This window comes from Protopterus annectens, chromosome 13.part0, assembly GCF_019279795.1.
Source record: "Protopterus annectens isolate FY-2018-M chromosome 13.part0, PAN1.0, whole genome shotgun sequence".
NCBI classification, from domain to species: Eukaryota; Metazoa; Chordata; order Ceratodontiformes; family Protopteridae; genus Protopterus; species Protopterus annectens.
In genome coordinates, this window is record NC_056747.1 from 1,011,306,167 (window position 1) to 1,011,332,660 (window position 26,494).

The 26,494-nt window shown below is 33.4% G+C and overlaps 1 protein-coding gene across 1 annotated transcript in view; it reads left to right on the top strand.

Moving 5' to 3' along the window:
* Nucleotides 1-26,494, top strand: part of IGFBP4 (insulin like growth factor binding protein 4) — a 927,715-nt gene that overhangs the window by 786,134 nt on the left and 115,087 nt on the right. The window contains exon 3 of the mRNA XM_044055009.1: nucleotides 23,105-23,230. Coding sequence (XP_043910944.1) covers nucleotides 23,105-23,230 — 126 coding nt within the window. The remainder of the gene's footprint in view (nucleotides 1-23,104; nucleotides 23,231-26,494) is intronic.

Consider the following 26,494-nt stretch of genomic DNA (forward strand, 5'->3'; position numbering starts at 1 on the left):
ACCCCCTACACCCCCCATCCCCCCTACAAAACAAGCACACATACACGGAAGCCCATGGAATGGTTTAGAAGTAGATAATAAAAAAGCCATAGTGATGAGATATAATAACTATAAAAAGATTAAAGAGTATAATGATTTTTTTTAGATTGTCTATTAGAAAATTGCCAGTTAAGGCAAATATGTCATACAAAAAAAAGCAAGATAGAATATGTAATAAATGTGGAGAGTTTCAGACTACTCAGCAAGTGTTTTTGAAATGTGAAAGAGTTAATCATTTGTGGGAATAATTATTTAAAGATAATAGGGTGAAAAGTTTGTTAAAATTTGAACAAATAAATATGGACATAATACAATTTGGTTATTATGATGCACATAAACAGGGAGAAGTAAAGAAAATGGACAGAGTAATATTTCATGCTTCATGGACTATATGGAACAAGAGACTAAATGAAATTAAATACAATGAAAATGGACTTTGACAAAGATTGTAGAAAAAATAACATTTTGGTTGTGGAGAAAATGGGGGGGTGCTTGAAATGAAGTTTATAATGTATGGAGATTTGTAAATAGATGTAAATAATGTAAATATGTAAATATGCAAATAAAATATGCAATGTATACATCAATAAAAAAAGCTACTCATTAGCATATGGGGACACTACTCATGGTGCTACGTTCTATCCCCTGTTTCTGTTCCAGGAGCATAGGCAGCATGTAGAAACAAGAGGAAATATGGTAAGTGTGACTTACCAAAATCTAAGTATGGAGAAGGAGAAAACAAGCATGGAGATGGCTGAGCCTTTACATGAAAGATAGCTAAACTACACAGAAGTAATGGAGAATTCATTGATATTGGAGAATAGAGGATTAAATAAAATCAGTGAAGTGCTTCTAGATTCGGAAGTCTTATTTCAGGAAAAGCTGTTCGAGGAAGAAGAAGAGAGTTATCAGGAATGTCATATTACAACCTTTCGGTCCAGAGGGTTGTGGGATGTTTATTTAAAAGAAGTGATCAACCAAAATTAACCGGAGAGCAAACTGGTGGCATCATGGGGTGAAATCATTGAGAAAATACAAGAGGAAGAGGTTGTAGAAACACAACAAAAAAGGAAATCATACACACAGACAGTAAAAGAGGGAGAAATAAGATGTGAAAAGATGAAGGGAATGAAGAAGAAATATGTAATAAGAATAATCAGTAAAAAAGAAACATGACTGAACATGAATGCAGTATGGGACACTATTGTTGTGCCACTAGGTGTTTCACCCAAGGAGGTAAGAGCTTTTATTCTTATCAACAATGTACTGTGAAATATTTTTTAATCAGGAGAGTATATGGAAAATTTCTTAGAAAAGTATGAAAAAAAAGAACTGTAATCCTTGGACTGAATATGTAGTACAGGCATTTCATAGAGAGACAAAAAAGAGTTATGGCACAATTTAGAATGGAAGTTGAAAAATATGAACTGAAAGAACATTTAAAAACAATTTTAAAAGATGTGATGGACACAACAAAATATATGATGAAAGATGATTATGGACTGGAGGTTGGGAATGTGGGATTATTTTGAAAATGCAATTTGATAATGTTGTGGACATTCTTGGTTTCATCAGTGTGAATGTTAATAAAGGATTTGTTAAATACAGAGGGCAATCTAAAACATGCATTTTTTGTGGAAAAGATAACCATTTGATTAGTGAATGTGTTAAACAAAAATGTTTTGCTTATGTTAAAGCAGGGCATGAAGCAAAAGAATGTGATATGAAATGTAAAAAATGGTGAAAAACTAGACATATATGGCTAGATTGTGACGAAAATGTATAAATTGTAGAAAACAAGTATACAGGATTCAATACAAAATAAAAATATAGAAAAGGAACAAGAAAAAACAGGAAAAAAACAAAGATATAACAATGGTGGCAAGATACAGGAAAAGAGAAGGGGAAGAGGAGATGCTCAATAGGAGAGAAGAAGAATCCTTAAATTGGCCTCATTAGTGAGAGGAAAGAAAATTTCCATAGGGAAAAGGGTAAAAGAGAAGAAAAGAAAATTTAAAAACATAATTGTGGAAGAGAATAAAAAAAGGCAAAGGATGAGATAGGAACAACATCAATATCATTTAAAAGCTTAAGATTTTAGCTTTAAATGTGAAGATTATGAAAAATAGCAGAAGTACTTTAGAATGGCGTGCTTCAATGGCCATGCATATTATCATAGTAGAAGATACTAGGATTCTGACAGAAAAAGCAAGTTTAAAAACTGAAGTTCTATGGGGTGGAACAATTATTTGGAATATGGGAAAAGACACATGCCAGGTAGAAGTATATTATGTAAAGAAAATATCAAAATCTTAGGTTTTACTAGTGAAATTAGGAAGAATAATGGTATTAGACTTGATGGAAAACAAAGGTTTATACAATTATTGCATTACTTGCGTATGATACAAAGAAAGAAATAGACGTAATGTTTAAAATGTTCTAAATTCTGCAGGTGTTAATATGGATATTAGTGGGAGATTTTCATTGCAGTTTAAGAATAAGAAAGAAAAATAGCAATTATGTTAAAATGATACACAAAATAATATAATAATAATATAATTATAAATAATAAGAGAAATTAAAACAGAAATTTACTGTTTCTTAATATCAGATAGCTTAAAAATATTGCAAAAAGGGATAAAAATGACATTTTTTTCAGATCATATAGCTACAGTGGATGTAAAAAGTTTACAAACCCTTGTTAAAATGCCAGGTTTTTGTGATATAAAAAATGAGAACATAGCAAATCATTTCAAAACTTTTTCCCACCTTTAATGTGACCTATAACCTATACAATTCAATTGAAAAACAAATCTGTTATGGGAAAAATATAAAAAAACAAAAAACGTACAATGCACTGGTTTCATAAGTGTGCACACCCTTAAACTAATACTTTGTTGTATGTGCACACCCTTAAACTAATACTTTGTTTAAGCACCTTTTGATTTAATTACAACATTTAGTTTTCTTGGATTGGACTTGGCAACATTTGCCCACTTTTCTTTGCAAAAGCGCTCCACATCTGTCAGATTGCGAGGGCATCTCTTGTGCACAGCCCTCTTCAGGTCACTTCACAAATTTTCTACTGGATTTAGGTCTAGGCTCTGGCTGGGCCATTCTGAAACTTTAATGTTCTTCTGGTGAAGCCATTCTTTTGTTGATTTGGATGTATGCTTGTGGTCATTGTCATACTGAAAGGTGAAATTCCTCTTTATCTACAGCTTTCTAGCAAGCGCCTGAAGGTTTTGGGCCAAAAGTGACTGCAGTTCGGAACTGTTCATAATTCCATCCACCTTGACTAAAGCCCCAGTTCCAGCTGAAGAAAAGCAACCCCAAAGCAGGATACTGCCACCACCATGCCTCACCATGGGGATGGTGTTCTTTTGTTGATGCAAAGTGTTGTTTTTGTGCCAAATGTACCTTTTGGAATTGTGGCCAAAAAGTTCAACCTTGGTCTTATCAGACCATAACACATTTTCCCACATGCTTTTGGGAGACTTGTATTATTTTGCAAATTTTAGCTGGGCCTGGATTTTTTTGTGTGGAAGAAAAGGCTTCTGTCTTGCAACCCTATCCCATAGTCCAGACATGTGGAGAATACAGGAGATTGTTGTCACATGTAGTACACAACCAGAACTTGTCAGAAATTCCTGCAGTTCCTTCAGTGTTGCTGTAGGTCTCTTGGCAGCCTCCATGGCCAATTTTTGTCTTGTCTTTTTATCAATTTTGAAGGGATGTCCAGTTCTTTGCAATGTCACTGTTGTCTTATATTTTCTCCACTTTTTGATGACTGTCTTCACTGTGTTCCATGGTATATCCAATGCTGTGGAAGTTTTTTTGTACCCTTCTCCTGACTGATACCTTTCAACAATGAGATCCTTTTGATGCTTTGTAAGCTGTCTGTGAACCATGGCTTTTGCTCTAGCAGGCAACTGAGTAAATGTAAGGAAAATTCTACTAGGACAGCTGAACCTTATTTGGGGTTAATCAGGGTCTCTTTAATTGATAGCAGGTGTGTATCCAAGAAGACTGAATGTTGTAATTAAATCAAAATGTGCTTCAATAAAGTATTAGTTTAAAGGTGTAAACACACAACAATGTATTAGTTTAAGGGTGTGCACACTTATGCAACCAGCGTATTGTACATTTTTTATTTTTTATATTTTTTCCCCTAACAGATTTGTTTGTTTTTGAATTGAATTGAACAGGCTATATAGGTCACATTAAAGGTGGGAAAAGTTTTGAAATTATTTATTATGGTCTCATTTTTTATATCACAAAAACCTGGCAGTTTAACAGGGGTGTGTAAACTTTTTATATCCACTCTATATGGATAAAGGTATATGAGAAAGAAGGATAAACAAAAATAGGCAAAGGTGTTAAAAGACTTAATGAAAAAGACTTAAATAAATATGATAGAAAAGAAATAGATAAATTATGGAAAGATCATACAAGTATGAGAGTATGTTATGGAAATTGGACAAGTTGGTGGATACATTTTAAAGAAAAATACAAAAAGTGCTTTTTGGAATGTCAAGATGAAAAGAGAAGAATAGAGAAATTAAGATATAGACAACTGAGGCAAGAAGTGTTTAAGGAAATAATAAGAGATAACATAATCTTCTTTGAGAAAGAAAAATAAATGTGTGATATAATCCAAGAAAAGTTTAAAAGGCTGTTATAAAAACAATGATATTATTTACAAGGAAGAAAAGAAGTAGAACCTTACTTGAATAAATTAGCAAATGAGAACAAGCAAATAATGAGAGAGTTAAAGAATAATGAAAGAGATAAGATAGTAACACAAGACGGAATATTTGAGGTGATAAAAAGCATATAGAATAGAATTTTGTAAAAAAGGAACTGAAAATAAAACAGAAATGGATAGTAAAAAACTAAGTGAAGAAGATAATGAGAATCTAGAAAAATATAAATGTGAAAGAGCTAAATGAAACATTAAAATATGTTAATATGGATACAGCTACAGGATTGGATGGTATTGAATATCATATGTACAATGATATGGAAAATTCGTAAACAAATCCTTTTTGTGGAGGTTCTAAATGAATGGTTAAGGAAAGGAATAGTAGATACATATATACATATGAGTATCATGAAATTTATATCGAAAAAAGGATATAAAGATGATACAAAAATCTGGAGACCAATAGTATTGAATAATACAGACTGGTGATCAATAGCATTGAATAATACAATTTATAAGATATTTATGAGAATAATAACTAAAAGGCTAACAAATAAAGTAGATAAGTTGCTTGAGCAAGCAATCTTTGGTAGGAAAGGGAAAAGAAGTCAGGAATTACTATGGATAATGAAGTAATAGTATTGTAAATACAAAGGCAGAAGCAAAAATTATGATAGGAGATTTAAGTAAGGTGTTTGATAAAATACAATATGAAGCTTTATGGGATCTATTTGGGGCTTATAACATAAGTGGTAAAATAGTTAAAGTAATTAAGTATGCATATGAACAAAAATAATATAAGAATAATTTTAAATGGATGGCTATGTGAAGAACACAAAATAGGATGTGGAATAAAACAATGATGCCCAGCAAGCAGATCATATTTGCTTTTGTTATGAATGTAATTGTTAATAAAATCAATAGAACATTAAATACAGCAGGATATAAAATAGATGAAATATGATTACCAATAATAGTTACATATGCAGATGATATAATATTTATCACTGAAAATAAAGAAGAGATGGACAAGACAATTAAAAAGTTAATGAAAGCATTAAAGAAAATTGGCTTACTTATAAATAAGGATAAAAGTAAAGGGTTTGGATTCTCAGGAAATATGGGAAATTACAAGTTTAATAGAGAGACTATAGATATATTAAGAATAGTATTTGGAAACACTGAATATATTTAAAAATGAGAGAAAATTGTTCAGGAAATGAGACATATGCATATTTTGCAGGTTATATAAGCTATCATACAAAAAAGGATTGTCTGATAAACTCTATTTTACTAAGCAAGTTAGCATATGTAGAAAGTACATATATTTTGGGGGGAATGGCAATAGGAAAAATAAAAAATGATATGAATGAAGATATAAAGGAATATCAAAACAAAATATCCCAATGGAAGATAAAAGTGAATATAGTTGAAAAATAGGAAAGAATTGTATTTAAACATTATGAAAGAGCACTATTTTATCTTTTGTTGGAAACATTTAGAGATGAAAAAGAAGAACGCTATTAAAACAGGATTCCTGTGGTGTAAAAAAATATATGAATGCAAAGATTTTCTGTGGAGATTATCAGTAGGTAAACTACCTGTAAAGGCTAACATGCCCTATAAAAGAAAACAAGAAAGGATATGTATTTATTGTGGAGAATCTGAAACAACAGAACATGCTTTTTTTTTTAAATGTGCTAAAGTAAAGAAGTTATGGGAAGAAATATGTAAAAATAAAATGTTGAAAGGCTTGGAAAAGGTAGAACATATAAACATGTCTATGTTAGAATATGGTATTATGATAAGAAAAAAGAAGTGAAGAAAATTGATGAGTAATATTTTGATATTTAATGGACATTATGGATAGAGAGATTTAATGAAGTTAAATTTAATGGAAAATGGAATTTAGCAGAAATTCTGTAGAAAATACACTACTGGCTTTGGAAAAAAAGGGTGGGGGAAATGCTTAATGACATAACCTGTCTTATATTGTATAAAGGTGTAAATAATTGTAAATAATGTATACAATATCAATTATGTTGTTGTTTGTCTTTTGGCTTTTTCCCGGTAAGGGGTCGCCACAGCGAAACTCCGGTCCGCTAATGATTGGCAGTAGATTTTTATGAAATGTTTCGAGGTGCCAGCTCAACGCCCAACCTTCAATGAAAGTATGCCCATTTATGCACGCATGTCTTTTGAACGCTACCTATCCACGGGGAGGACATGCAGACTCCGCACAGAAGGCACTCCCAAGCCCAGCCAAGAATCGAACGGGAGAACCTCTTGCTGTGAGGTAACAACGCTACCGCCATACCACCGTGGCATCTACAATATCAATTATGTAAATAATGTATATCATTAATGCTTCTAAATAAAGAACCCCAACTCTTTCACGTGCAGGAATGCTGTTTACATCTGCAATTCATGTCTTCAATTCTAGTCATGAAGGCAACCCAGAGAAGCAGGAAGCTGGTGAGAGTAAGCATGGAGGTCTGAGAATGATTTGTTGCTGAATTGAATCCTGATACTTGGTTAGTGGAGGTATTGTTCATGTCAGAGTAGGAGCAGAAGTTAAGGAGCCACTTGCAAGAGATACCAGAGGGTCAGAAGTATTAAAAAAGGCAGTCAAGCCTTTTAAAGAGCTATCAAAGAAGGTGGAATGATGTGTAGAAGATTTGTAGGATCTATTTCAGCATAACTTTTTTGAGTCAACACAAGACTGTCTTGTTACAACACCCTATTTTGAAGAGTTGTGGGATGATTATCTTAAGGCAATTGCAGAGTGAACCAGAAATTGAAGTGGCAGCATCTTGGGGCAGTATTATGGATATAATCCAAGAGGAAGAAGTTAAAAAACTACACAAGATAAAAAAATCGTATACAACAATGTTGAAAGAAAGCAAGATACAAACAATAGAGAAAGATGGAGGAAGAGAAGTCGTGAAGAAGTGTGTTGTATGTCTCAGCAGTAAGGAAGAAAAAGAACTCAAAAGATAAAAGGTATGGGACACAGTTATTGCAGTATTGAGAATATCACTTAATGAGTTAAGAGCCTTTATTCACCTTCATAGAGAAACTTTTTCTGGCATTATATTTGAGACTAGGCAATATATGGAAAATTTCTTCAAGAGATTTGAAAAAAAGAAAGACTGTAGTCCATGGAATTGTTATGTGGTACAGACTTTTAATAGAGAGACTTAAAAGAGAATTACTGTATAATTTTGAACAGAGGTGGATAAGGATGCATTGAAAGACTGTTTAAAAAGTGTATGTAATGAAGTGATGGACACTAGATATATGATGATAGAGGCTTATGGACTGGGGGGTGAGATTGTCGGATTATTTTGAAGATGGAAAAGGATAATATTGTACATATTCCAAGTATAATAACTGTTGAAGGAAACAGAGGTTATGTAAGATAGAAGGGACAGCTGAATACTTTTTTTTTTGGAAAGAGTGATCATTTAATAAGCAATTGTGATAAGAGAATATGATTTGTTTGTGGAAAAGTAGGGCATGAATCAAACAAATGTCAATAGATGTGTAAAAACATGTGCAAAATGGGACATGATGAGCAACTACATGTTGAGCAAAAAGAGCAGACACAGGAACATGTACATGATGTAGCAAAAAATGATAAACATAAACATGAAAACAAAATATCATACAAGAAGAAAATAACACGAAGTATAAAGAAAATGAGAATAATGGATGTGAGGAATTAGTACTGGAAACAAGTGAAAAAAAAAAGATAGCAATTGGAAAATAGTAAAAGATAAAATAAATTCAGTAGGGAGAAGAATGAAACATTGGAAAAGAAAATATAAAAGTGTGAGTATAAAAAAATAAAAAGAAAAATAAGGGTTACAATAAAAATATAATACATCTGGAAGACCTTGAGAGTCCTATCAGTAAATGTTAATAGCATAAAAAAATGTTAAAAGAAGGTTAGGTGTATTGGAATGGTGTGTACTACTTTACATGCATGTAATTATCCTAGGAGATACAAGAATCTTAAGGGAGGATGAAGGAATCAGATGGAAACCTTTAGGACGAGAACATTTTAAGGAACATGGGAAAAGATACATGTTCATGGATCTTTAAGACTCAAATGTTTGGGTTGGGCTATATAAGAGTTTGGCATATGATTTTTTGAATGTCTGAAGAAGGCTGGTATTTTCTAGCTGAAAGCACTTATGAAATAACGTTCTAAAGAGGTGTTTTAAAAAGTTTGTTTTTCACGAATTCTGCCTTCTGGATTATTACTATTTTCCCATGTTCAGGGATTGCTCTATTATGTAGTGAAACACTTATTTATTTATTTTACAGTATGTTTACCGGGATAGTCCATTGGGCCAAGAAGAGCCTTTTTTCAATGGACTCCCAGAGAGAAAAACTCCATGAACTACAATATAATATGAAGACAATGCATTTACATTTATGCAGTACTTTTGAAAAATGATAGCATTGCACAACATGACAAAAAAATCCATGATTGCAGAGAAAATACAGAAAGAACAGCAAAAATTGTACACACACACACACACACACACACACACACACACACACACACACACACACACACACACACACACACACACACACAAAGTCAATTAAAATAAGAAAAATTAGTTGGTGCATATTCCTGTTAGATTTGTTACAAATTGAAATAACACAGGGTTGACATTACAATTTTACATGAAATCTTAGCAGAGTTAAAGTAGGATAGGGGAATAAGAGGTGTTACTTGTTGAATGTAAGAAGGGTGGGACAATAAGAAGAAAAGGTGGAGTAAGAGTAGGAGTAAATGAGAAAAATGTAGATGGTAGTAGTCAGAGAAGCTCAGTATGATGAAGAGAAGAGAGAAGTAAAGGAGTGTGAGAAATTGGGAAAAATAGGTGAGTCATGTGTGATGAGAGCAGGAGCATTCCCAGAGGGCTTTGAGATGGGAATGAAGCAGGGTCTTAAAGGTAGAGTGGTTGACTGTGGTATGAATAAGAGGTGGCAGGGAGTTCCAGAGGTGAGCTAAGGAAAAGGATAGTAGGTATTTGCCTGGAGAATGAGTAGGCTTGTGCAGTTCAAGCAAATTATGGTTATTGGATCTTAGACATCTGTTGGGTAGTTGTATTTTGAAGGAGTCAAGGAAAGGGCAGATGAAGGGATTAAAGATGAGTTTATGGGCATGAGTAAGTTGAATGTAGGTAAGATGGTTGGGAAGTGCGAGCCAATTTAGTTTGTGTAGGGCATTGCAGTGGTGGGAGGAGGATTTATAGCCAGTAGCAAACTTAGAAATTTTGTTATAATAGGAGGATAGCTTTGTTTTTAGAAAAGATTGAATATAAGAGAGAAGGAATGAGGAAGGTGTTAGACAGTACAAGTGTAGTAGTGGGAGTGATATAGCAGTTATGGTGGTAGAACATGCCTAGTTTCTGGTGGGTTTTCTTCATATTGGTTAGTAGGTGGGTATCAAATTTTAACTGTTCATCAATAAGGAATCCTAGAAGCTTTACATGGGAGGCTACCTCGAGAGAAGTATTGTTTTGACTAATAATGGAGAATGAATTCTTGTCTATAATGGTACCTTTTGAAGGGGAAAATAACATAATTTTAGTTTTTGATGCATTGAGTGATAGGTGGTTGTCTATCGTCCAATGTTCAGTATAAGAGAAAGCATCCTGAGTTAGTTTTAAGGGAGCGGAGGAGGAAGTGGTGGAGCAGATGATTGTAGAGTCATCTGTGTATTGAATCAGTTAACACGAGGAATGTTTTGGAAGAAGTCATTTGTGAAAATGTTGAACAGTAGGGGACCCAATTTGGAACTCTGGGGTACACCTGCAGGTGTATTAAGGAAGGAGGAGGTGGCTTTTTTCCATTTGACAGCTTGTTGTCTGTCAGAGAGGTAACTAGAAAACCAGTTGGCAGAAAAGTGGGATAGGTTTAGATTAGAGAGTTTAGATAATAGAAGGTTATGGGAGATAGTGTCAAAGGCCTTGGATAAGTCCAGAAGCAGGGTGGACATTAGACAGCCAGAATCACAGGCTTTGTTGACGGTTTTGAGGAAGGAGAGGAGAGCAGTTGTGGTACTGTGGCCAGGTCTAAAACCATGTTGTGTGGGGGTAAGTAGGTGGTTGTCTGTGAGGTAGGGTAGAAGTTGAAGGCGGATACACTTTTCTAGAACTTTAGTGATAGGGGATAAGATAGCAATTGGCCAGAAATTGGGAATGTTGTTGTTATTACCTCCATTGTGAAGGGGAATGATACAGGCCTTTTTCCAGAGTAGGGGTACATACTTTTCTTGGACTGAATGGTTTAACAGAATGGAGATGGAAACGGTGATGGCATCAGCAGCAATTTTGAGGAAGTAGGAAGGAAAGTCATCAGGGGCATTTGAGCATCTTTTCAGTTTCCGAAGGAGTTTTTTTTATAGTGGAGATAGGAATGAGTTTGATAGTGAAGGAAGGGGGTTGGAGGTGGTAGTGTTGGAGGAGGGAGAGATAGGAGGACATGTAAATGAAGCTTTGTTGGGGAAGTAAGTACTTATTTTGGCTATAGAATCAATAAAGAAGGACTTAAATTAGGTGGCTAAGGAGAGGTCTGGGATATTTGGGTCAGGGCAGAGGTTGTCTCTTTTGCCAGGATTGAGGAGGGTGGAGATGCCATTCCAGAATTTTTGGGCTTGGTCTTGTGGTTATTTTGAAGGGTGGAGAAGTAGGATTTTGTGGTCGGACACAACAAGTTTTTTTTTTACTTTGTCACGTAGTAGCTTATATTCAGTCAGGGTGGTATGGGTTTTATTTTTCTGGTAATGCTTCCAGGCTTTGTCAAGGAGATGCATAATGGCTGTGGTTTCTTTGCTTAACCATGGGACAGTTAAAGTCTTAGATTATACTTTAGTAGAGCTAGGCAGAATAACAGTGTTAGATGTAAGTTATAAGAAGAATGTATACATAATTATTGCAATGTATGCATATGTTACTAAACAAGGAAGGGAGGAAATAATCAAAAAAAATTGAATTTTTTTGGGAGTAAATATGTAAATAATATTGGTACAAACTTTTAATTGTGATTTGAGGAAAAGAAAGAAAGAAGGGAATGATGTTAAAACAGTTTATGAAATGAAAAGTGGAAAGTTTTATATATGGAATAATGTACATTGGGCATATAAAACAAATGAGATTAAAATAGAACTTGATTATTTTACAATAGCTGATACTTTGAAAATTATAAAAAGAAGAACAAAGGAAACAGGTTTCTCAAACCATTTTGCTGTATGGGTAGAAGTAAAAGAAAAGGAAGAATGCATTAAAAGATCGAATGAAAAAGATTTAAATGAAGAAGAGAGAAAAGAAATGTGTTTATTTATTTGGCATTTGTTGACTAGCTTAGTCTGACCTGGCAGCAGCCCCTTTTCAGTGGAGTCACAAGGAGAAAAGCTCCAAAATGTGCAAGTAACAAAAGTAATCACGTGACAGAGTTATAACTAAAATTACAATATGTATGAGACATATGTTGAAACAACAGGCTAGAAAATGGTCATTAAATTGAAAACATAATATAGTAGGAAGTTTCATACAATAGTAAGCAGAATGCAGAAAATATAGATAAGTTTGTAAAACTTTAAATAACAAATATATAAACAGGAGATAAGCCCAGGGCAACAATCAATTTCCAAGACTACAGCTGTGGAAGTTGTAGGATCTATTGATTATTAGTAGACTTTATTAGAAGCAGAGGCAGGGAGAGGTGGCAGAAAAGGTTGCTGCAGTAGTATTATGGGAGGAGAGGTGAATTAAGTTGGATCATACCATAAGCATGTCCATGATATATGTAGAGTTTCCTTTAGTGTTGAATTGAAAGAGATGGGGTTAAAGATTGATTGATTATAAGAAGCTGATGGTTACGTTTTAAAGGGAAGTATAAAAAGTGTTTTCTAGAATGTCAAGCAATGAAAAGAGAAGAAGAAAAGCAAACATATAGGTTGTTAAGTCACACAGTATTCAGAAAAATATTAAGAAATAATAAAAACTTATATGGAAAGGAGAAGGAAATCTATGAAATGAATCAAGAGAAGATTAAGAAAATGTTATATATTTATAAGCAAAGGTATTTTTACAAGAGAAAAAAAGTAGTAGTTACATGTTTGAGTAAACTGGTGAGAGAAAATGAGAGGATAATAACAGAATTGGAAACTAATGAACGAAAAAAGGTGAATTCATATAAATAAATATTTGAGATAATACAGCAGTATGTAAAATACATTTAAGAAGACAGAAATAAAAGAGAGACAAATGTGGGAGGTAAATGCATTTAGTAAAGAAGAGGATGAGATTATGGAAAAATATAAACATAGGAGAGCTTGATGAAATTTTAAAAGACTTGGATATAGAGAAAGTTATGGGATTAGATGGAATTGAGTATCATATGTACTATAATATGAACAATTGGGAAAAACTATATTTTTGTAGAGGTTTTGAATGAATGATTAGAAAAATGAATAAATTAAAAGAGATATTTATGGGGGCCTATGGGGTCATGAAATTTATATGGAAGAAGGGAAAGAAGGAAAGACATTAGAAACTGGACACCAATAGTATTAAACAATATTGATTATAAAATATTTATGAGAATAATAGGGAAATATTAGGAAAAGGTGTGGATAGACTGAGGGAACCTATGATTTTTGGGAAAAAAAGAAAGGAAGTCAGGATTTATTATAGGTGTTAAGTGAGGTAATAGATGGTATTATAAATAAAAAAATGGAAAGTAAAGTATCGGTTAGAGATGTAAATAAGTTATTTGACAGAATACAATATAAGGAATTATGGGGTATATTAAGAGATTATAATGTAAGCAACAAAATAATAAAAATTATAAGATCAGTATATGAGAGTAATATTATTAAACTAATATTAAACGAGATAAGACAAGGTTGTCCAGAATGTAGCATATTATTTGCTTTAGTTCTGAATGTGATTGCAAATGCAATGAATAGAGAACTGAAAATAGCAAGGTATTGGATAATAGAGGGCATTTGTTTTCTGGTTATCCTTACTTATGCAGACAATGTAGTATTAATTACTAAAAACAAGAAATGGATGGAACAAGGAATTAGGAAATTAAATAATACTTAAATATGCTTGGTCTAAGCATAGGGAGAGTTAGAAGGTATTCACTTTAATGATGAAATGGTAGATATTCTAGGAATAATGATTGGGGGTTAATACAAAGAAGAAAACACAATGGGAGAGACTGATACAAAAGCTAAGAGAAATATTCATATTTTGGAGGTCATATAAAGTATCATATAAGAAAATGGTTTATTTAATAAACTCTATTTTATTAGGTAAGATTGCCTGTTTGACAAGTGTATATATGATCTCATCTAAACATGTAAAAAACTGCTATTGATTATATTTTCATTCATATGGGGATCAAGATTAAACCCTGTAAGGAGAGGAATGTTATATGTGCAGGAAGAAGAAGGAGGATTAGGACTAATAAATCCTATTGTACATGCAGCTTCACTGAATCTGTATAAAGTGTTGAAAGAATTGAAAGAAGAAAATGGGAACACAGTAAACGATATAATGAATATCAAATATAAAGATGTTTGAGGAAGTTTACGATATGGAAAAGACAGAAGAATAGTGTTAATGATAAGATTAAAGAATATTAAAATAAAATATTATTATAGAAATTAAAAATACAATGTGGGAAAAACAGAAAAGAATGGTATGAAAATGTAGCGAGGGCATGTTATTGTATTTATCCATGGAAAAACTTAGATAATTAAAAAAGAAATGCAATTAAAGTAAGGCTTTGATGGAGCAAAAATGTATGAATGGAAATATTTTATGTGGCGGTTAATGCTAAGTAAACTGCCTGTTAAAGCAAATATGCTATATAAACAAATTCAGCAAAGAGTGTGTAAATATTTGGAGAGATTGAGATGATGGAGCATGTTTTCCTAAATTGTATGAGTGTGAGAAAATTGTGAAAAAATTATACAAAATGAATGTACTGAATGATTCTAAAATTGTAAAAGACATAAACACGAACATGATAGAATATGGATATTATGGAAAAAAAGGAACAAAGAAAGTGGAAGAAATTGATATTAAATTGTTTTATGTTTTGTGGACTGAATGAGATTAAATATAATGGCAAACGAGTCTTAGCAGAAATTTTGAAAAAGATATGTTTTTGGTTGTGGAAAAAAGTGTGGGGGAAATTGAAATATTGGAAATATATGAAGTTATATGATGGAATATAAGGTATAAGCAATTTTAAATAATGAATATATTGTATATATTGTAAATAATGTAACTACTTATATAAGCTGTTATATTCAATGAACAACCCATAGTCTTTTTGATCAGGATAACTTTTCATTGTTACATTTTCTGTTTCCATTCTGGGTGCAGTGGTGGCCCAGAGGAGCAGGGAGGATGATGGCAGGTGTGCAAGGAGGTAGCAATGAAAAATGGACAGTACATGCAACCTAGAGAGTTTGAATGCTTTGTATGGTGAGAAGGCAGTAGAACTTTCACAGGCCAAGTCAGTAAGCAATGTGAAGAAGGAGAAGGCAGTCAAGCCTTCAAGGAAAGAGTTTGTGAGAAATGAAAATGAAGATATGGATGAGGACAAATGGGGAAGGTGGTTGAATGTTCTCAAGTTTCAGAGGAGGTTTTCCAATAAGATCTGTTTGAAGGAGTAAGCAAGAGCCAGGATGGATGTATTTAAACAACCCTCCAGTTGGGGGGGGGGGGTTTGCAGGATGTTTTAGTACAGGAACCTTTGGTGCAGAGTGAGCCAAAGAGTTCAACAGTGGTTTCCTGGGGAGACACAATGGATAAAATACAAGAAAAAGAAGCAGAAGAAATAGTGAAGGAGAAAAATAAATCACGTGGAGATGGTAAAAGAGGAAGAAAGAAGAGAAGAAAAGAAGACAGAATTAAAAAAAAAGAATAAGTACTTAGTAAGAATTATAAGCAAAGAAGAAAAGGACTAGACAGATATGATATCTGGGATAATACAAACACATCACTGGACACTTCTCCACGAGAGGTAAGAACATTTTCTCAGTTAGGCGCAAAGAACATGTTAGAGATATAAGAAAGGGTATTGAATATAATCAGTTGCTACACACTTTCAGCAATGTCATGGTAGTGACCCAAAAGGACTGCAAGCTACTATTTTAAATTGTATTCATAAAGGGTATATGTCTCTGCAAGAATTTAAAAATAAATTGCATAGAAAGGAAACTATTTTAATTCTGAAGTTCAATACTCTTTTCCCTATGGGACTTAATTGGAAAGTTAATTGGAAGTGTTTTTATAGTGGAGGTGGTATAAGAGGTTTGTTTTAATTATTGATTGCTTAATTGCTTGATTATTATTGATTTAATGAAGTGTATAAAGGTGTGTGTTTTCTATTGTGTGCATTACTCCGTAAAGGCTTGTATAAGCCGAGGCACTAGAAGTCTTACTGTTTTTTTCTTTTAGAATAAACAAGTCCACTTTATGCACTGGCCATTTTTTGTGTATGTGGTGGTTCATTATTTTTGTCAACATCAGTGGTAGTGTAAGGTAAGAACATTTATTCATATTAATAAAGACACCTTTTGTGACATTATATTTTATTCTGGACAGTGTATGGAACATTTTTTGTGACAGTATGGGAAACAGAAAAAAATAATGTAACCTATGGAATTTATATGTGTTTCAAGTATTTAACAGAGAAACAAAAAAGTAAATCTATGTACAGTTTCAAACTGAAGTGAAAAAAGAAACAGTAAAAGAATACCTTATAACTGCATGTGAAGAAGTAAGAAACATTACTAAAATTTATGATAAAGAGTTTTATGGACTGGAGTGGGAATGCATTTTTTGTAACCATCTAATCAATAATTGTGATAAAAGGAAATGTTTTATTTGTGGCAAAGTATGTCATGATGCAAAAAATGTGAATTGAATTGTTTTAAACGTGAAAAATGGGACATTTATGAATGGATTGTAAGAAAAATAAAGAGGAAGTAATTAAAGAAGTAGATAGTGAACAAGAGACAGAACAAGAAGAAATAGAACAAGTACAGGAAAAAGAGCACAATCAACAGATAACAGTAGAGAGATGAAAGAGTAAAAGAAAAAAGGAAGAAAAAAGTAAATAAGGGAATGTCAGAATAAGTGAAGAAGAAGACAGTAGCAACAGGAAAAAATACCACTGTAAAAAGGATAGAAGATAGGAAACAATAATTCATAGGTTTAGGTGTGAAAGCAAATAAAAAAGGTAAAGGATTAGAAGAAAGAGATTACAGTAAAAATGAGTGAAAACTTGAGGGTGTTAGCAATAAATGTGAACAGTATAAAGAATGTAAGGCAAAAATAGGCATATTAGAATGGTAGTGCACAACACTGGACATGGATATAATTATTCTAGAGGATATGTGGATATTAACACAAGAGGAGAGATTATGAACAGAAAAATTATGGGGGTGTGAGATCATCTGGAATATAGGAAAAGAAACTTGTTCAGGTGTAGGAATATTGTGTAAGAATTCAATAAAAAGTTTGAACATTATGTTCATAGGTTCATAAGTTCATAGGTGAGTCCTAGGCTAATGGCCCTGGAGCCTTTACAAGCCTAGCCCATAGAAGTGCCCTGGCATTGTGCTGCGTGACATTAGTTCCCAGTTCCTCTATCAAGTAGAGCCACTGGAGTGGTCCCCAGGGTGAACTTTCTATGTCCCATCCACGCATCAAGATTTCTCATGAAGAGGGACAGTGCGGTGCTCTGCTCGACATGTATGGGAAGTCTATTCCAGAGCACGGGCAGTCTCTGGGTTATGAACCCATTCCTGCAGCATGTTCTGTTGATTGTGGTAATGAGGTTGAGGCCTGTGGAGTGTGTGGTGTAGAGGGAATGGGATTTCTTTAAATCTAGCATTTCTAACAGAGCTGGGTCAAACATGGCTTTGTAAGTCAAGCAGAGATCGCCTCTTAGCAGATGATATGAGACAGAGAATAGCTGGAGTTTTTTGAGTGTCTGTGTAGGACATGTATTTAAGGCCTAGGATCCTCTTTGTGAGTTTATGATGTTAATCATAATAGGTACAGTAATCGTAGTAGATTTGAGATGGAAAGGACATGTTTATAGAATTATAGCAGTTTATGCATATGTGATGATGAAAGAAAGAGAGGGCATGTTTAACAAGATTTCATATTGTGTGTGAATATGGATTTAATATTAGTGGGTGATTTCAATTGTGATTTGAGAAAAAAGAAAAAAGGGAATGTGGAAACAATGTAAGAAGTGATTAGGAGTAGAAAATTATGTTATTGGGATAGCAAACCAGTGGATATACAAAAGAAGTAATATGAGAACGGAGATAGATTATTTTATAATGTTTGAAAGTTTAAAGATGTTGCGAGACGGGACAAAATGTACAGGATTTTCAGATAACTTTGCCATATGGATAGAGATACAAGAAAGAAATGGCTATATTAAAATAGGTAATGGAATTAAAAGAGTAAATGAGGAGGAGTTAAATGATGAATCGGGTAAATCTGATCAGACATTTGTAGAAATATCATGTGGGAATGAAAGTATTTTACAAAAACTGGACATTATGGTGGATACGTTTGAAAGATGAATCTAAATTTGTTATTTGGAATAGCAAGGCATAAAAAGAAAAGAGGAAAATAATAAGGAAGTAAGTAATAATGCATTTTCAGATTTATTAAGGAATAAAAAATTAATATTTTGAAAGAAAGAAAGAAACATATGAGCGGAATCAAGGAGAAGATAAAAAAATCATTTGTTTAAATAAAGGTATTTTTACAGTGGAAAAAAGTACCATAATATTTGAGTAGTATAGTAAAAGAAAACAAAAGAACAATAAGGGAAATAAGAAATAAGAAAGGACAAATAATCACAACCTAACAGGAGATAGTGAATGTAGTAGAAGAGTATGTAGAAAAGACTTTTAAAGAAAGTAATATAAAAATTAAAACAAAGTGGAAACAAAACAAAAAAAACTAACAGAGCAAGGTAATAAAGAATTAGAAAAAGAAGTTACCATGGAAAATAGAATAATAGGTTAAGGTTTGTGAATGTAGAATTAATGACAGGACCAGCCAGGAGAAAATATCATATGTATAAAAAATGTCAGAGTGACAAAAGTAGTATTTTGTGGAAGTGCTAAATAAATAGTTTGAGGAAAGTTTTGGGCAAAAAAAATGTTTGCCGGAGTTATGCAATTCATATGAAAAATGTAGAAAAAGCAGACCTAAGAAATCGGAGATGGATAGTACTTCATAATACTGACAATAAGATTTTTATGAAAATAATACAAAAAAGACTGGAAGATAAATTAAATAAAATATTAGAAGACACAGTATTTGGTAGAAAGTTATGTTTAACAAGAATAATTGATGATAGTAAGATAAATTGTAGATGATATGAACAGGAAAATGCAAGTAAAAATGATAGCAAATGATTTAAAGCATTCAGCAAGATACATCATGAAATTTTATGGGATATAATGAAAGATTATGATATAAGTGAGAGAATACAAAATATGTTTTATATGGTGTATGAAAAGAATAATGCAAAAGTGTTAGTGAATGAGTGGCTAAGTCAAGAAATAGATGTAAAAAGTGGTATAAGACAGGGTTGTCCAGAGACTAGCATTTTATTTGTGGTAGTTATGAATGCACTTGCTAGTAAAATGAATACTGTATTAAACATAGCAGAATACAAGATGATAGAAGGAATTCGGGTATCAATAATGTTTTCAAATGCAGAAGATGTAATAGTATGACAAAGAATAAAGATTAAAGAATGGATGAAGGAAACTATTAAGCATCTAAATGAGTATCTGGAAGTCATGGGTATGAGTATAAATATTAACAAGAGTAAATTATTAGGAGAAGGTAAAATAAGAAATATTTGGTTTAACAGGAAAGAAATACAAATATTAGGTATAACATTTGGGAATGAAATGGTAAAAAAATAACAATGGGAAGATATAATAATCAAATTAAGAAATATAAGTTCATTTTGGAAGACAAGTTATCATACAGAAAGAAGGTTTATTTAGTAAACTCTGTGTTATTGAGAAAAATTGCTTACTTAGCAAACGTGTTTATGATTCTGACAAAGTATGAAAAAGTAATGACTACTGTGTTTTTATTTATATGGGATCAAGACTGAATCCAGTAAAAATGAGGAATTGTATATGCTAAAGAAGAAGGAAATATGGTTTTAATAAACCCAGTGGTTTATGCAGCATCATTAAATTTATATAAAGTGTTAAGATGGATAAAAGAGGAAAATGAACCATTAATAAGTGTAATAATTAAATAAAATTATAAAAAATTTATAGTGAATGTTGAATAAATGTAAAAGTGATAAAGAAGGTATGACTGGGGAATGAAATGAAAGAATATCAATACAAAATAATATTGTGGAAAGTAAAGATAAGGGATATAGAAGAAACTACGAAATTGTGGTATTTAAATAAAACAGAAATATTATTACATTTATCCATGAGAAGAAAAAAAATTAAAGCAATGAAAGTTATAATAGAATGATGTAGAAAATGTGTAGAATGTAAGGATTTTTTATGGAGATTATCAATAAAAAGTTGCCAGCAAATGTGAATATGCCATACAAAAGAATAGAAGAAAGAGGATACAATAAGTGTGAAGAAGCTGAAACACTAGAACATGTTTTTGTTTTAGAAAGTAAATGTTTGAAGAAACGGGTCTATATTAAAATAGTGAAACCTCACTTACGCGAATACCTAAATGGCGAGACATAAATAGCGAACCATGAAAACACTGGTCATCCTGAAGCGCGAAATTCGAAATATCGAATTGTCATAGTTGGCCCTTATCTGGTATAGCTCTCTAACATAAATGTGCAATAGTTACGTACCTTAGGGTTAGGGTGCAGGTTAAGGTAAGTGCATACATAGTAATACATGCAACCTTTACTTTAGGGTTAGAAGTAAGGGTATGTTAAGTGTATTTATAGTTATATAGTTGTGTAGCTGAATGTATATGTAAATTATACTTTTCCCGTAGTTGGGTGTTGTTTGTTTATAGTTAGATACGTTTGTGTGTAGTGAATGTTTGATTAGAATGTGGGATATATGGGTGAAGTGTAGATATGGAGAAGTGTGGATTATTTATTTTGTTTGGGTCTGTAGTACATAGCGGGTGGTGGGGTTGGCCAACTATGGCAATTCGATATTTCGAATTTCGCACTTCAGGATGTTCGGTATTTTCGCAGTTCGCTATTCATGTGTCAGTGTTTAGGTATTCGCATAAGTGAGGTTTAGGTATTTTAATATAGACCCGAAGAAACTATGGGAAAGGGTATGTAAAGATAATATGATGGAAGGAATTACAAAAGTGCAATATATATATAAATATAGGCATTTTGGAATAAAGATATTATACAAATAAAAGAAGGGAAGAAGTAAAGACAATTAATAAAATTAAGTATGTAATATCAACAATGTGGAATGAAGAACTGAATGAGATTAAATTTAATGGGAAATGGATATTGTCAGAAATACTGAAAAAAACAAGATTTTGATTATGGGAAAAGGAGTGGGTGTCATAAAATTAATGTATATGAAAAGAATGGAGATTTACATAAAGCCATGTAAATGAAAAAATGATTGTAAAAATTTATAAATAATTGTAAATAGCGTATAGTATGCAAATAATGTAAATATTATAGATAATGTATTTAATAAAGGATCCCTACTCTTTTTGATTGGTATCATGGGTTCTTTTATATCCACCTGAGCTAACAACACCTCAGGTAGATGGGACCTCAGTTTAATGTCTCATCTGAAGAAGAAATGCTTAAACCTAAGGTATTGATGCCTTCAGGCCTGAGTTATGGCTAAAAATGGACTTTGCACCAGTCCACTTATTTATTTTATTTTTTTATGTATTTATTTGCAGTTTGATACCAGGGTACGTGTACTAGTCTCAAGACCATTTTCAGCCATATTCTGTGCTCAAAGTCAAGAATATAGAGTTACAATTGAAAAAAATAAAAATTACAGTCATAAAAAATAAGATCAGCAAAGGATACCATTTTATTTGCCATAAAGTAGATATACAGAATTTCAGTTGTTTTAATAGTGCATTCTCGTGATGTAAGATAAGCAAAGAGTGAAAGAACCAAAATTGTTACTACAAATTAACAGAAGAAATAAGATGCTTAAGTTTTCACACTGCATAATGATCAGTACATAAATGCTGATTTAATTAGCAACACTAACTAAATAAATCCTCAACAAGTGGGCATATAACAGGGAGGGGGACAAGTAATTAATCCATAATGGGTAGCTGTGCTATTTTAGGGAGCTTCCAGTATGCATGTGTGCAGTCAGTGTACAGCTGTTTCTTCTTTTTTTTTAATCCTTTGTTGACCAGGTTAGTCTGATTACGCTAGTAGCCTCTTTTCAGATTGATGTTTATACTACTAGGGAAAATTAGTCTAGAACAGTGAGGACACTGAGAATCTTTTCTATAAGTTCAGTGGGATCTTTTGCATCCACCAGAGCTACAAACAGCTCAAGCAGCTGGGACCTCAATTTAAAATCTCATCTGAAAGATGGCACAGTCAGGATGTGTAGTATCCCCTAAAGCTGCACTGAAGTCTCAGAAATTGATTCATTCACCTGGAGTGGCAACAGAATTCACAACCATCTGATCATCTAGCACCCACGACAAGTGTTCTACCTCTTGAGTCACTGTCACTTGATTTATGTGTATTTTGATGTTCATTGTTTTAAATAATAAGATTGTTAGAACAAGAGACTAAATCAAACAGCCATAATCATGTTCTTAGTCTGTATTTCTGCTGAGCAAAAGAAAAAAAGTCAGTCTTTTTCTTTAAATAAGTCAAATAATTATAAAATATTCTGCCAAAAAATGGAGTAAGGGTTGCATTGTCATGTAAACATGAACTCAGTTTATTACTGTGATAAGCATAATCGTTTTCTTAATGTATAGAGATTAAATTAATATTTGCAGTTTTGGAAGAGCCTGTTTTCACAGATATAGCTTAGTTTTATCTACCTGCTAGAATGAACCCATTATGATAAAAAACTAATATTTTTATTGCAATCATCAGTTTCCTTAAACTGTAATTTAATGCTCAGATTAGAGTAAAAGGTGTTATAGCTCCCTGAGTTATTGCAGCTTAATACTCTATTTCACAATGACTTCTGGAGGTGTTTGCCTATTTCTTTACAAGTAAGCTAGTCTTGGTCCTTGGTAAACATTTGTGACTTTTTTATTATGCTTCAGAGAATTGTTTATCTTTCAGGGTTCATGTCTTAAAGAGCTGCAGGTTGCACTGGAGAAGTTAGCATCACAGTCTCGGACACATGAAGACTTCTACACCATCCCCATTCCCAACTGTGACCGAAGTGGAAATTTTCATGTCAAACAGGTACCTAGGAAGAACTCCGACTTTTTTTGTTGTGATACACTTTTATACACAGTCACTTGCCTACTATTTTGATTTAGCAATTTGTACTGAAAAGAAGACTATTTAGTATATAGTGAACCCTTATTATAAAGAAGCAGTAATCTTTCTAAATTTTTATACATTGAAAAACATCCTGAAACCTATAGGGGTTGTACGAGCACTGTAAAACTGCTGCTTGTATCAGCCTATCCACTCACTGTAGAATCTATTTCTTGTTGCATATGTAGAACTGACCAAACAAATTAGTGAACAATAGAATCAACTATTTTGTTGCTTGAGTCTGATTTAAAAAATAACTTCTTAACACATTCAATTAAAATTTACAAGAAGGGAGACAGATTCAGTGCTTTGTTTACTGCTGTTTGACTGTATAGAAAAGTATGCCTTCAGTTGGCTGTGCATATTTAAGTGCACAATCCCACACAGTGATACTAATATGTGCTGTACTTACTTAACTGCTATGGATATCAACAACTAACATCTTTCACAGCCACTTCCATGGATATTGCAATTTGCTAAGCTTTATTTTTAAAGTCAGGAGAGTCATGTTTTGCAGGTGTTTTCAGCATTTGTACCATACAGTAATCTGATAATGTTTTGTTCATCTTCTTGAACAGTCAACACTTTGCTTGTCTGTACAACTATCTTATATAACCAGAGTTATTTTTACCCAAGCATCTTATATTGGGTTTCTTTTGTGGACATAATATCATTCAGCAGTTACTGATTGTTTTCATTTTATATTTTTACAAACCTAAAACAATATTGATTTAGGCTTCTCTGGTGCTTCCAAACCAAGCAAAAAGAAAAAAGAAGAAAAAGGGGAAAAACATGTTTGTTAAACCATTAAGCCCACTAGACATGCAGTCTTTTCACAGGTGACTCAGGAGGACCATCAGGTAAAATGACTTGGTAAGAGCCACATACAAGCAAGCAAGCAAATGATGACTGCAGGAATTAAATCCAAGCCTACTCTAAGATGTGGACAGTTAAAAAAAATATATGCTCAAAATCCATCACATTTGTAATGTTGAATCTTTCCTGCCATCTTCAGGGTGTTATTAAATTCACAGTGCAGTTACACTCTCTCAACAAAGGCTTACTATTCTATCACAGCATTGAATGCTTCCACACAGCCAATGCAGTCCAACATTTTAAGACTGAGCTGTATCACAAAACTGTGTACTGATCTCTTCTTTTTTGTCTTTTCAGAATATCACAGAATCACTTAGAAGTTAGCACTTGCTTATTTGTATTCAGAAGTAATTTTTGCAGAGGTTATTCTAGAACAAAGAATAACAGCATGTGACTATAACTTATTATTCTTAAAGAGCTTTGCGAACTATATGCACATATGAGCTGCTTGACAAGTAAGTACCTCCCTTCATGTGAAAACCCATTTGCAATAGTTAAGCAATTTGTTATGCTATACTTAACAAATATCTTATTAGGAAAATATCTCTGTGGGGGGCACTCATGTGAGTTGTGGTATCCTTTTGGCATTCATCAATACCCCAACAATGTGCTGCATGGCGTTCTAGCATGAAGACATTCAGCATCACATAGGGCTGGCCCCACTGCCATGCTGAATGCTAATGAGGCAGTCCAGGGGAGAGGCATACACTGATTAGCTATGTACTCTCTACCCTGGAACCACCTCTAGGAAGGCATCTACATGCTGAGTGATTCAAGAAATTGCTCAGCCATCTAGATCAGCATGTTCAGACCTACCACATTGTCGTATTGTACACAGTGGTTAATTCCACTAGACAAGAGGGGTATGTGTTAATTAAGTGCCATAATGGCACTGGCATTACTATGAGGGTCAGGGGATTTGCTTGACACCTAGGAAACAATATAGTTAAGTGTTGTAATGGCACCGTCATTCACTGTGGGGATCTGGGGTTGGGAGATTCACTAGACACCAGGGAAACATTATAATAAGTGCCATAATGGCACCAGTATTATTACGGGGATTGGGTATGGGGATGGGGTAGGATGGATATAAACTGTAGCAACAGTTGCTCCAATTTATATCCTGCCTGCATGGAGTGCTACAGTACACAGGTTTTAGTTAAGAAAATCCTTCTTATCTACTGTAGCAAACTGCTTGCTATAAATGTAACAAACAGTTGCTACAGTTTATATCATGCCTGCATGGAGTACTATTTCATTATTAAAAGAAATCCTTCTTATAAACTGTAGTAAACCGTTTGCTACAAATGTAGGAAACAGTTGCTGCAATTTATAGCCTGCCTGCACAGAGTGCTACAGTGGTTAGGTTTTAGTTAAAAAAGAGTTTTTTTATCTTTTAAACTGTAGCAAAGTGCTTACTACAAGATAGTATGCAGTTGCTACAGTTTAGACCATACATGGAGCTCTACAGAGCTCAGGTTTGATAGTAAATGCAATACCGGCGTTTAAAAGTTGGTATTGCATTAAAGCGTGATTGGGATCAACTGATGGTGCCCCCAACACTTTACACCCAGTGCAGTTGCTCCTCTCACCTTTCCCTATCTGTGCTACTGGTATCAGTTTAAAGCTTATGCTGACTTTGAGACAAAGCGTCTACCATTTTCATTCTGTCGGTGTGTGAATATTTGAACAGTACTGACAGGGGAATTCTGTTCTAATTTTACCTTTTATGAGTTAAGAGACTTGGGAGAGTTGTGAGTGTAAGTGGGCTGCATGTGAACATCATTGACAACTCACATTCCAACTGACTCACTCCAGTTATGCTTAACGCTTTTGGAGCTTCTTCCCTGATTCTAGCATGGATACTCAGTCCATTCCAGCTAGCTGTTCTGCTGCAGTGCCTATAAAGAAAAAAATCACCTACCAAGGAGCCCTTGTCATTGCTGCATACTCAGTCTACCCCTCAGCTGATAGTGACTGAACCTGCAGTGACCATTGTTTTTCCCTCAGATCACTCACATACCTCTCCTGCTTCCATTGTTGTAGTCCTTTCGGCCAGCATGAACCAAGGGGTCAGGCACTTCCTCTTTGGCTGTTCAGTATTCAACATGGGCATGGGAGAACCATCTTCTCTGAGACTGGGACACATTCTGGGAGATTCTTCTCAGGGTAACAGGGGCAAAAGAACATTAGACTAGGCAGACATCCCTCCTTGAAGTTATTCCTCTTCTGCTGGAACTCCTATTAAGGAAAAAAAATAAACATTATTCTTCTGATGAAGTTATTACTGTTAAAAAAGATGTCTTCCAT